The sequence below is a fragment of the Podarcis erhardii genome (genome assembly GCF_964252035.2).
Source record: "Podarcis erhardii genome assembly, chromosome: 13".
Classification (NCBI taxonomy): Eukaryota; Metazoa; Chordata; class Lepidosauria; order Squamata; family Lacertidae; genus Podarcis; species Podarcis erhardii.
In genome coordinates, this window is record NC_138502.1 from 4,346,371 (window position 1) to 4,359,139 (window position 12,769).

General features: G+C 47.1%; 2 protein-coding genes across 2 annotated transcripts in view; both read right to left on the reverse strand.

Annotated features, from left to right (window-relative positions):
- Positions 1-1,378, reverse strand: part of LOC309326740 (hydroperoxide isomerase ALOXE3-like) — a 33,238-nt gene extending 31,860 nt beyond the window's left edge. Inside the window, exon 1 of the mRNA XM_081835701.1 lies at positions 1,009-1,378. Within this exon, the coding sequence (XP_081691827.1) occupies positions 1,009-1,155 (147 nt within the window). The 5' untranslated portion in view covers positions 1,156-1,378. The remainder of the gene's footprint in view (positions 1-1,008) is intronic.
- Positions 1,379-8,331: 6,953 nt separating this feature from the next.
- The window catches only part of LOC309326721 (polyunsaturated fatty acid lipoxygenase ALOX15B-like), a 44,981-nt gene continuing 40,543 nt past the window's right edge, over positions 8,332-12,769 (reverse strand). Inside the window, exons 15-16 of the mRNA XM_081835656.1 lie at positions 10,617-10,787; positions 8,332-8,774 (exon numbers count right to left, since the gene is read on the reverse strand). Coding sequence (XP_081691782.1) covers positions 8,595-8,774; positions 10,617-10,787 — 351 coding nt within the window. The 3' untranslated portion in view covers positions 8,332-8,594. The remainder of the gene's footprint in view (positions 8,775-10,616; positions 10,788-12,769) is intronic.

The window sequence follows — 12,769 nt, forward strand, 5'->3', positions numbered from 1 at the left end:
CCGGCAGCAGCGGCAACGGCAGCAGCAGGCGCAGCCAGACCCCCGCGAGCCAGCCAGCCCGCCCGCCCGCCCGGCTTCCTCTCCTTTTTTTGCCAGCGGCAGAAGGCTTTGCTCTCCCCCTTCTGCGACCTCCTCGCCAAGCCGAGCGAGCGCGGGCTCCCTAACCAGTGGATTTTAGTAGGGGCAGAGAGCTGCTAGTGCGAGTGCGCCCCTGCCCAAGTTGCGCCCGGTGCGGCCGGCACCCCTGGCACCCCCCACGCTACGCCACTGCAACCACTTGCCCGAATTTAAAAGGTGAAAAACTTCTGGGAGATGATATAGAATGAGATGAAAAAAATGTTGATTTATAAAGAAACCAGAAGCATTTTTACTGGGCATTGTAGAAAGTGATATTAATAGAAAGGAATGTAAGTTGTTTTTATATGCAACAACAGCAGCAAGAATATTATTGGCAAAAAAATGGAAGCAAGAAGAATTACCGACGAAAGAAGAATGGAGGATGAAATTAATGGACTATGCAGAATTAGATAAACTAACAGGAAAGATTCGAAATTGGCGGGACCAGAAATTCACAGAAGACTGGTGTAAATTTACAGATTATTTGAAAAGTATTTGTGATGATCAGACTACGTTTGTAGGTTTGCAAGAAGTTTTGTGAGGAGAATTATCGGAACGATTGCCAAAATGGATAAAGGGGAGGATGGTTAGTTAAGGCAATATGAATTTAAGAAATGCATATGAAGTGGTTAAAACGGTGGATTATCAGAGGTGCTGATGGAAGTCCAAAAAAAAAAAAAAAGAAGAAGATTGTATAAGAGGTGAAGTTTTGTGGTATGTATCATAATTTATATGTTAATACTAATAAAAATTATTATAAAAAGCAACCATTTGCCCATTTACCCCGCCCCACGAGCAGTGAGTAGCGTTCACCTGAGATGCCCCAAGAGGATGCCCGGTTTGCCACCTTAACCCCCCCCAGCTCTGATCCCCTCCGTTCTTGGTACTCACAGCCCCACGGACAAAATCTCTGCCCTGGTGGTCCAGGTGATGCTTGGAGCTCTCCCCACGAGCCCCCACCAGGGTGATGGAGATGCTGCTGTAGGTGCCAGCCAGCAAAATGTCTCCGGTGGCCACCTGGACCTTGTAAGCAGCCATTTGGGAAGAGGCGAGACGAGGCTCCGATTGCACAGGTTTGTGCGGTGTCGGTGCCGAGGCAGGTATGAACAGCCTCGCCTGCTCCTCCTCGAGGGCTGTTGCACCTACAAATACCCCGCCTCTCTCAACCCTCCTCCAGAGCCGTTTAGGCCACAGGCAGACGCTGCTGCGATGGGAAGGGTGTGGCTCAGATCGGATTCCCGGGTCTTGGCTGCAAAAGTTCTGCTGTGACCACTTCTGGGCTCGGTGGCGACAATAAGACAGATTTCCTCCCAGAACGAAATGCAGAAACACCAAGGCAGAGACCGCACCGGCTGATTGTGTAACTGTTTCATAATTTTCTGGCTCATTGGGACATCGCTGCATCCCTGCAAACACACACAAGCAACTTGTTGCATGAAACTCGCTGGCTTAGATGAGCACAGCAGGAGCCAAAATGAATATTGCAATACTTTTTCACATTTGTCACCGTCGTCGTTGGAAGGTGCCGTCAAATGTCATCTCGTACGACCTCCTACAGACAGCAACCCAACCCTTGTTTCAAAAACTCCAATAGAGGAGAATTTTCTACCTTTCCAAGGAGTCTGCTCCACTATCAAACAGCTCTTAAAACCAGAGAAGTTCCTCCTAATGTTTAGTCTAAATCTCCTTTCTTGCAACTTGATATTTGAAGATGGCTATCCTAGGGTTGTCTTTGTCCATGGGGTTTTCTTGGCAGGGATACTGGAGTGGCTTGCCAGTTCCTGCTCCAGGTGGATCACGTTTGGTCAAAACTCTCCACTATGACCTGTCCATCTTGGGTGGCCCTGCACGGCATAGCTCATAGCTTCTCTGAGTTATTCAAGCCCGTTCGCCACGGCAAGGCAGCGATCCGTGAAGTGAGAGCTGGACCATAAAGAAGGCTGACCGCCAAAGAATTGATGCTTTTGAATTCTGGTGCTGGAGGAGACTCTTGAGAGTCCCATGGACTGCAAGAAGTTCAAACCTCTCCATTCTGAAGGAAATCAGCCCTGAGTGCTCACTGGAAGGACAGATCCTGAAGCTGAGGCTCCAAGACTTTGGCCTCCTCGTGAGAAGAGAAGACTCCGTGGAAAAGACCCTGATGTTGGGAAAGATGAAGGGCACAAGGAGAAGGGGACAACGGAGGACGAGATGGTGGGACAGTGTTCTCGAAGCTACCAGCATGAGTTTGACCAAACTGCGGGAGGCAGTGGAAGACAGGAGGGCCTGGCATGCTCTGGTCCAGGGGGTCACGAAGAGGCGGACATGACTAAATGACTAAATGACAACAACAATAACATTCTAGGGTTGCCATGTTTCAAAAAGTAAAAACCGGGACACCCCTGTTGAGCTTTTTTTAGGAGGAGATTTTATTTAGGAAACCACCCAACCTGTTGAGCTGTTTTCAGGAAGACCCGAAAGTTGTTGAGCTTTTCTTAAGACAAAGCACCCCCAAAACACATTTTTTCGATTGACTTGCCTAAGATCAGGGCATTGCCTTCCGGAAATCCCCCCCCCCCGCCGGACATCAATTCCACCTTTGAAATCCCGATAACGCCCAGTTTACTGCTTCTGACAATGGACGGAGAACGCAACCGTTGTGGTTAGTCTTCTTCTTTAGCAATGAGTCCTTAAGTGACTGTGGAGGCCAATTCTGGACCCACACGTCCTTCCACAGTGGGGACATAGGTTTCCGGGCAGGAGTTGATCACGGTGTGGATTTGCCAAGCATGCCTTCCTCTTAGCCCCTTGCGTCCTGAGTTCGAGTGTCTTCAAAGCCCACGACACCTTTGGTAAAGGCCATTCTCCAACCGGAGCGCTTGCAGGCCAGTGTTTCCCAATTGTTGGTTTTATACTACATATTTTTAGGTTTGCCTTGAGACAGTCTTTAAACCTCTTTTGTTGACCACCAGCATTATGCTTTCCATTTTTAAGTTTGGAATAGAGTAGTTGCTATGGAAGACGATAATCAGGCATCCGCACAACATGACCAGTCCAACAAAGTTGATGTTGAAGAATTGTTGCGTCAACACTGGTGATCTTTGCTTCTTCCAGTACATTGGCATTAGTTTGCCTGTCTTCCCAAGTGATGTGTAAAATTTTTCAACTTTGGAATCTTTTGAGGAGTTGGAGATGGCGTTTATAAGAGGTCCATGTTCCACAAGCGTATAGTAAGGTTGGTAGTACAATAGCTTTGAAAACGAGCATTTTGGTTTTCCGGCAAATGTCCTCAAACACTCTGCACTTCAATCAGAAGGAAGCCACACTCGCAGAGCTCAGGCGATGCTGGATTTCGGCATCAGTGTTGGCGGTTGTGGAAAGATAACTTAGCCTCAGTACATGTGCTTTCTCGGGCTACTGTACGTTCAGCAAACTGAGCGTACCCCAAGAATCCCTGCTCTGGGTTCATTTGCCAGGAATGGGAGACATTTCTCTCTCTATACCCAAATTTTAAGCAATTTTGAAAACATGAAAAAGAGGCCTGCAGTCAGAGGGGGGAGCAGTGGCGCCACCTGGTGGCTATGGAGGGTGATGTAGCAGGCGAGTTCCTGGTCAGTTTCTGCAGCTGGAGGGAAAGCTTGCCTGTCAAGGTAGCCTAGACCAGTGTTGCCCAACCTTCGGTCCCCAGCTGTTTTTGGACTACAACTCCCATCATCCCTAGCTAGCAAGACCAGTGGTCAGGGAAGCTGGGAATTGTAGTCCGAAAATAGCTGGAGACCAAAGGTTGGGAAACACTGGCCTAGACGACTCCTTGGGATACAGGCAATTCCCCATTTTCATCCGTTGGAGGCATGCTGCAAACCTGGAAGTGGCATGAAAGGGGGGAAACAGCCCTAAAAGAGCGCAAAAATGGTACAGAAATAGTGTCTACCAATCCCACAAGCCTTTGCAAGTGCAACCTCAGGAGTCTTTGCACCAGCCTTTGAGACCAGTGAAGAGTTGGGAGTTTGAGCAAGGAGAATAGGAAGGAACAACTGTGGTGGAGTTTGGTGGCTTTTTGGTTATTTGAATGGTGTTCTCAATATACACAATTTCACTTAAACATGCAGTGCCTCAGATCACAACCCATGCCTAAGTGGGGAGTTGCCTGTAGTGTCGTACCTTGGATCTTGAACGTCTTGGATCCCAAACAAATTGGCTCTGAACGATCAAAACCTGGAAGTGACTGCAGCCAATCAGAAGCTGCGCTTTGGTTTCCGAACATTTTGGACGTTGAACGAACTTCTGGAATAGATTCGTTCAACTTCCAAGGTACGACTGTACTTGTTTCCCACAAGTGTGGAACCATTCAAACATGTATTCCCATAAAGGTAAAGGGTAAAGGGACCCCTAACCATTAGGTCCAGTCGTGACCGACTCTGGGGTTGCAGTGCTCATCTCGCTTTATTGGCCGAGGGAGCCGACGTACAGCTTCCGGGTCATGTGGCCAGCATGACTAAGCCGCTTCTGGCGAACCAGAGCAGCGCACGGAAACGCCGTTTACCTTCCCGCTGGAGCAGTACCTATTTATCTACTTGCACTTTGACGTGCTTTCAAACTGCTAGGTTGGCAGGAGCTGGGACCGAACAACTGGAGCTCACCCCGTCACAGGGATTTGAACCACCGACCTTCTGATCAGCAAGTCATAGGCTCTGTGGTTTAACCCACAGCGCCACCCGCACACCTGCTTTCTAATCAGGTCTGCGAGGTCAATTTGTTTTTTTCCTAAGTTGCCTCTGACCATGGATGGATGGATGGATGAACCATCCCTTTAACGACAATCCTAGCCAGGTGTCCTCCATATATTTCAGACTATGGCTCTGTCTGGTGCTGGTGGGAGTTGTATTCCAGCAAACTTGGAGGGGCGCCAGGTTGGGAAAGGTTGCTGTGATTCATGTGTGGCCTGGCTCACTCAACCCAACCTAGCTGTTCTGCTGCCTCCCACAGCACAATTTCATCTTAACTACTCCTGCTCCTAATTGTTAATTAGGGCGCTGAGCCCTATTCCCACACATGGCTTGGTTTTGATTCATCCAAATCTCATGTGACTAGGAGTGCCTCGATTTCTCTGTCAACACAGGGAGTGACAAAGAATGGAAATGGCCTCTGTGAACCCAGGGTATATGTATATGTATATTAACTTATGGTCTCTGTGTGTGGTTTGGGAGCTGCACGGTCAGGGGAAAAACAATGCTGTCCAGGGTTGTAAAGACTGTGGAGAGAATAATTGGGTGCACTCTTCCCACCTTGGATCAAATCTACACTTCCAGGTGCCATAAGAAAGCTGCAGAGATAGCGCAGGGTAGTGCGCACCCCGGAAATGATCTCTTTCAGCTTCTGCCTTCTGGAAGAAGGGACAGGGTTATAAAGACTAGGACTAGCCACCTGAGAAACAGTTTCTATACAAATGAGATTTTGGTTTTAAATGCAGTGTAAGGTAGTCTCTGTGGGAGTATATTGTATTTAATTATGCGGTATCAGAGTTTTTAGCTGGTTAACCAATCTGGGATATCTGGGATAGCAGGCTTGTTGGTTTTTGAAAGTCTGGTGTAGATTTTTTTCAATTTCATTGTTCTGTATGGGACAATGACAATAAAGATGGGGCAATGACAATAAAGATTATCGTATCGTAAGATGCAAATCCTTCACTTACAGGTTAGTGGTTAATTATTATATTGACTTTTTCTAAAGGAGAGGAAACGATGACAAGCTTCTCTTAAATTGCACGGGGCTGTTTGGCTTTAAATCTGGAACGTGTCCTGGACTCTATATAGCTGGGCCCTGAAATCACGATGGCAATCTTGCCCCGATCCAAAAGGATGCATCTCATTTTCATTTGGATTCAGTATGCAGAGGACTGTGTTTGTACACTTATTTTATTTATTGAGTCACATATCATAGATCAGAGTTGGAAGGGACCCTGTGGATCATCTAGACCAACCCCCTGCAGATGCAGGAATGTGCAGCTGTCCCTTATGGGGAATCGAACCTGCGACCTTGGCATTATCAGCACCACGCTCTAACCAACTGGGTTATTTGAAGAGCCTGTAAAAGTTAACATTGAAGCCAACCGATTGTACGTTAAGAACATAAGAAGAGCCTTGTGGGGTCAGGCTGATGCCCCAGTTTGGTCCAGCATCTGTTCTTGCAAGGGCCACCCAGAGGCCTCTGGAAAACACGCAAGCAGGATTCGAACACAATAAAGCCACTTCCGACCTAGAAAGGAGGTGGTGTTGCGGGCTTCACGCCCCCACCATGTGCGCGGGCTGGCTCTCAGCCTCCGCGCGATTGAGGGAATCCTCGGCCATGTCATCCCTTGGCCAGCCAATCGGCTGGCCTAGGGGGCGTGGCCTGCGCTATTTAATGCAGGCGCGGCCAGGGATCCCCCTCTTTTGCCGCTCAGCTGCTCCGGTTCTACTGGGGGGAGGCGGGAACTCACCACGCAATACTCTCCCCTCCTGTGGTTTCCAGCAACTGGTATTCAGAAGAGTTACTGTGGAAGCAGAGCATAGCCATCGTGGCCAGTAGCCAGGCGCCTGAAAATCTGAGAGGAAAGGGAGTGTGCTGCTCTGGTGCATAGCTGTCAACTTGCAGATTTGAAAATAAGGGACCAGCAGCCTCGAAAATAAGGGATCAGCAGCCAAAATAAGGGATTTTGCTATTGTAAAGAGTTACATACCGGTAGATTGGTAGCATTGACAGACGCTGTCAATCCGGCATGAGGTGGTTGTGGTGCCGCGGCGGCTGCTGAAGCGTCGCCCTTCCGTGTCCCTCCCCATCCCCTCCTCTTCCTCCTCCCCCAGGCCGCCTCCTCAGCTGCCACCACCGCTGCCGCGTCCAGGCTCGTGGGCGGTGTGGGCGAGAGTCTATCTCCCTCCCCCCCCTCTCGGGCAGGGAAGGGCCGATGGAACTCCTCGCGCCAGGACGACGGCGCCAGCATGCTCTCTCTCTCGCCTGAGCCGCTGCTTCCCTCCCGAGCCGGGCGAGCATGAAACCCGGGAAATTTAAGGGACATCATCAATAAGGGACAGCAGCGGGACATGGCGCTGGGAGAAGGGAGTTTCCCGCCAAATAAGGGACGCTTGACAGCTATACTGTGGTGGACTGTCTTACAACAGGGGTTGGCAGCCTAAGGCCCTTGGGCCACGAGCAGCCCATGGGGGTCGCTTAACTGGCCCATGGACCCCTGCCGCACTGGAAGGAGCGCCAGAAATCGTGTTTGCATATGCGCATGCGCACTCCGGCCCACTATGGCATCTGTGGGACCGTGAACCGGTCCAAGCCACAAAAACTTTGCCGACCCCTGGTCTACAATGACTTCCCAGTGATGGGCCTTCTTCCTACACGTTGTTTAAGCATTCACAGCCAAGACAACTATCCCCAACTCTTGGCAGAATCAGCTTGGCTCAGTTTGGCATTTAACAGCTTTCTTGAAGGATTTCTGGGGTAAAGCTCATCTTCTGTCTGAAAGTTCTCTCCTAAGTTATGATGCTGGAACATGAATGTGCCTTACTGTGTTGCCTCCACCAAGAATTGTAGTTCCCAGCATCAGGCACAGAACGAAGCCCTTTGCACATTTTAATTGCCCCTCCTCCCCAAACTGTCGGGACGCGAGTGGTGCTGTGGGTTAAACCACAGAGCTTAGGACTTGCCGATCAGAAGGTCGGCGGTTTGAATCCCCGCGACGGGGTGAGCTCCCGTTGCTCGGTCCCTGCTCCTGTCAACCTAGCAGTTCAAAAGCACGTCAAAGTGCAACTAGATAAATAGGTACCGCTCCAGCGGGAAGGTAAACGCCGTTTCCGTGCGCTGCTCTGGTTCACCATAAGCGGCTTAGTCATGCTGGCCACATGACCCGGAAACTGTATGCCAGCTCCCTTAGCCAACAAAGCAAGATGAGCGCCGCAACCCCAGAGTCGTCCGCGACTGGACCTAATGGTCAGGGGTCCCTTTACCTTTACCCTACCTCCCTAAACTAACGTACCTTGGAATAGGTAAAGAGGGTTTTCTAGACGTGAACAGGGAGCAGTAGGCACATTGGTAGCAAGCAATCGATTGAATAGAGAGGACACTCTAGGATCACTTGCAAGCAATCCTATAAATGTAAAGATTGTAAGTCCCATTGGATTTCTGGGGTGTGGATGCCTTAGTTCACAGAATCGACAACAGAGTCTCAACGAAAATTACCGTTAAAAAAAGTTTGAAGGTGCCTTTCAGTTTATGTAACTTCACATTAGCCAGAGAGGAGTTCGGTGGGAGGAAAAATCTTAAACACTGACGAACATCTACATGCTTAGTGCACTACATACAGAAGACAGAGGGTCTTGCCGTGTCTCGTTTTACATTCTGAGCCGGAGAAGAACTTTTGAGAGGAATCAACTCGTAATATAGCTTAGCGTTGTTACAAGACGGACCGACTTTGTAATGCAGGTCAGGCTGACATTGCTAAACACACCCGAGACCTAAATTGAGATGCTGTTTTCAATCTGAGGTGGGTTCAAGTAGTTGTAGGGGAGGGGTAACGACTTGTTCCTCTCGTTGATTTCCTCAGAAATCTTAGCCAGGTCGTTCTGGAAGTCCACAATGAGCCGCTTTGGCTCGTCCTCAGTGAAATGTTCATCGGGATAGTGGCCCAAAGGTCTCTGGAAAAGATTCGGGAGAAATCAGTGGTGAAGACCGTGCCTCAAACTCCCATTTAAGTTGCAGTGAACTTCTCACATTCGCAATCCTAAAACACAAATGTAAAACTCCTTGGACACCCCCACATTTAGAAATATTCAAAACAAAGTCAAGTTTTTGTCCTCATCTGGTTTTTTAATGGGAATGCGAGGCCAAATGTAGACTGCTGTAATGCAGGGATATTGAACTGGCGGTTCATGAGATGTTGCTTGACTACAACTCCCATTATCCATGATCACTGCCTATGCTGGTTGGGAGCTGATGGGAGTTGGAGTTTAGCAAAATCTGGAGGGCCACAGGTTTCCCGCCTATACTTAAATGCAGTCCCCCCAATGTGAGCCAATAAGAAATATATAGATTTGTGTCTTTGAATTCATGATTTGAGTATGACTTCGTAAGATCTGAAAGTTATCAATCCTATTATTCAAATTTGTAAGGGACCTTAATTTAAAGAAATCACCAGACATACAGCTGAAACCCTTATTCTCCCCCACAATAATTCATTTTAATTAACAATTGTATAATGATTGTGGGGGAAATAAGAGTTTCGATAGTATTGCCTGATATTATTCTTCACAGAGTTTTGAAACAAGCATTTTAATGTTTGTGGTTCTCATCCATTTTTTCTCTTGTGTACCTTTTCTTTGTGGAATTTATTAGAATCCAAAGAAGAAATTGTTTTTGCAAAAATTCCATTTTGAGGCTGAAATTCAAGAGTTTAGCAGCAACATGGAGTGCTAAGGGCAGATCCACAACATATACCTTGGAAGTCAAACAGCTTAGTTCTCGAACATTTTGGTTCCTGAACGTTGCAAACCCAGAAGTGAGTGTTCTGGTTTGCGAAATATTTTTGGAAGCTGAACGTCCGATGCGGCTTCTGTGGCTTCTGATTGGCTGCAGCAGCTTCCTGCAGCCAATCAGAAGCTGCGCTTTGGTTTCCAAACGTTTTGGAAGTTGAACGGATTTCCGGAACGGATTCTGTTCAACTTCCAAGGTATGACTATATTCAGAACACATTTGACTAACATTTAAAGCACATGACTTCCTTCAAAGAATTTTGGTATATGGAGCTTTCCCTTCACAGAGCTACAATTCCCAGCACCCTTAACAAACTACAGTTTTCTGTATCATCTGAGGGAAGTCATGTGCTTTAAAGGTGCACCGAATGTGCTTTCAATATATGAGGTGTATCTGGCCCTGAGTTTCTTTTTATTATTGTTATTATTTAGTTTTTATTATTCACGAAAAAAGAAACAAAAACAAAAAACAACAACAAATACATAATTTTACAATTACAAATTTACCGATTCAAAACTTGTATTCATCAAAATAATAAAAACAAAACTATACACCCGTGTGGCTTCCCTCCACCTCAACTTGACATCATTAAAACAATAATGTCTATTTTACAATTTGTCTTCATACTAATCATTATCTATCCATTGTTAGTTTTGTTTCAGATTGATTCGTCTTCACATACTTAATCTAGGCATATCAACACATTACCTTTGGACCAGTGTTTTTTCATATAATCCTCAAAACATTGCCATTCCTTCCTCAAATTCTGGTTAGACCGATTTCTTACGGCTGCCGTTAATTTGGCCAATCCTATAAAATCACTTAATTTGTTTATCCAATCCTCCTTTGTGGGGACAGCCCACAAGATTAGAAAAGGTTATTTTTATACGCCACGGCCGCAGCTAGATTATTGCTGGCAAGGAACTGGAAAGGAGATCTGGCCCTAAGTTTCTTGACACAGAAAATGTGGTACCTAACCGAGTGCTTCCTTCACTCCAAATCCTTACCGTGTCTCCTGCCTCGTTGCTTAGCAACCACAGGGAACAGAGGGCGATGCAGGTGGTGTTGACCTTGGGAAGGGTCTCCAGGACGGTCTCCAAGGTCTCTGTGCCCTTCATGGTGGGTGGGGGTCTTCTCATGGAGGGCGGGCTGTTGGGGATCCATGCGCCATAGTCATACTGTGGGCAAGCAAAGGACCAAGTTAAATCAGGGCTACCAGACGTCCCCGTTTCCCGGGGACAGTCCCCGGATTTGTGAATAAGTCCCTGGACAAATTCCATCCCCGGAATGTCCCCGGATTTCATCTACTTCTGACAAGACAGAAGTACTGTTTTGGGGGGACAGGGGCTGGGCGGGTGTGGGGGACTCCCTGGTCCTGAATGGGGCAACTGTGCCCCTGAAGGACCAGGTGCGCAGCCTGGGAGTCATTTTGGACTCACCGCTGTCCATGGAGGCGCAGGTCAATTCTGTATCCAGGGCAGCTGTCTACCAACTCCACCTGGTACGCAGGCTGAGACCCTACCTGCCTGCAGACTGAATCACCAGAGTGGTGCATGCTCTGGTTATCTCCCGCTTAGACTACTGCAATGCGCTCTACGTGGGGCTACCTTTGAAGGTGACCCGGAAACTACAACTAATCCAGAATGCGGCAGCTAGACTGGTGACTGGGGGCGGCCGCCGAGACCACATAACACCCGTCTTGAAAGACCTACATTGGCTCCCAGTACGTTTCTGAGCACAATTCAAAGTGTTGGTGCTGACCTTGAAAGCCCTAAATGGCCTCAGCCCAGTATACCTGAAGGAACGTCTCCATCCCCATCGTTCTGTCCGGACACTGAGGTCCAGCTCCGAGGGCCTTCTGGCGGTTCCCTCATTGCGAGAAGCAAAGCTACAGGGAACCAGGCAGAGGGCCTTCTCAGTGGTGGCGCCCACCCTGTGGAACGCCCTCCCATCAGATGTCAAAGCGATAAACAACTACCTGACATTCAGAAGACATCTTAAGGTAGCCCTGTTCAGGGAAGTTTTTAATGTGTGACATATTAGTGTATTTTTGGTCTCTGTGGAAGCTGCCCAGAGTGGCTGGGGAAACCCAGCCAGATGGGCGGGGTACAAATAATAAATTATTATTATTATTATTATTATTATTATTATTATTATTATTACTAATGTCCCCGGGAAACGCAGCAGCGGCAGTCTCAGCAGCCTGGAGCGCTTGGTTCTGGCTGGCTCCAGGAGCTGTTCGGAAGTCCCCATATGAGGTTGGTGCAAGCTTTCGATGGGGGGTGAAATCCCCCAAAAGGATGTTATTTTTTTTCTGTATGCCACAACAGCTGCGAGAATATTACTAGTGAAGAATTGGAAGAAACAAGATTTACCAACTATCGAAGAATGGCAGATGAAGATGATGGACTATATGGAACTTGCCAAACTGGCTGGGTGACTCCGAGACCAGAGAGAAGAGACAGTGGAAGAAGATTGGAAGAAGTTTAAAGAATATTTGGAAAAAATATGTTAATATTTAAATCTTAGAATAGCTCTGGAAGTGGATATAGGCTGTAGGGTTAGAAGTAGAAGATAATGTATTTTAAAACAGTATTATTTGTAAGCGATAAAATATGAAGATTTTTATGGTAAAAGTAAGCGTGGTTTTAAAAAAGGGCTAGAAATTATTATATATGTAAACTGCTAAAGATGAGGTAAAATGAAAATCAGAAAGGGGGGACTTGGGGAAGCTCACCTAACAATGTTTAGAAAAAAAAATAAGGATAAGACAAGAATTTGTTTGTATTGTTTGTTTTTCTGTTTGTGTTGTTTAGTGGTGTTATAAAATGAATAAAAAAAATAAATAAATAAGCAGGAGGGGGCAGGGATCTCTCAGTTAGGCAACAGGAAGCCTCCCTTCCCAGCTGAGGGATAATGTTATAGGAATTCTAAGGTCTTATATATATAAAATAAATGTTCATAAATGTATAAGGCTAACACATACATAAGTATATAAACCACGTGTCTGAAATGGTATCCTGAAGCCATTTTGACTCTCCCAAATTGACCTCAAATATTTCCTTGCAAGGAGGAAGGAAATGGGAAAAGCTTTCCAATTGTTTTTGGACTTTAGGGGCTTACACGTCCCTTTTCAAATACAGCCTGGCAAGTATCTGTT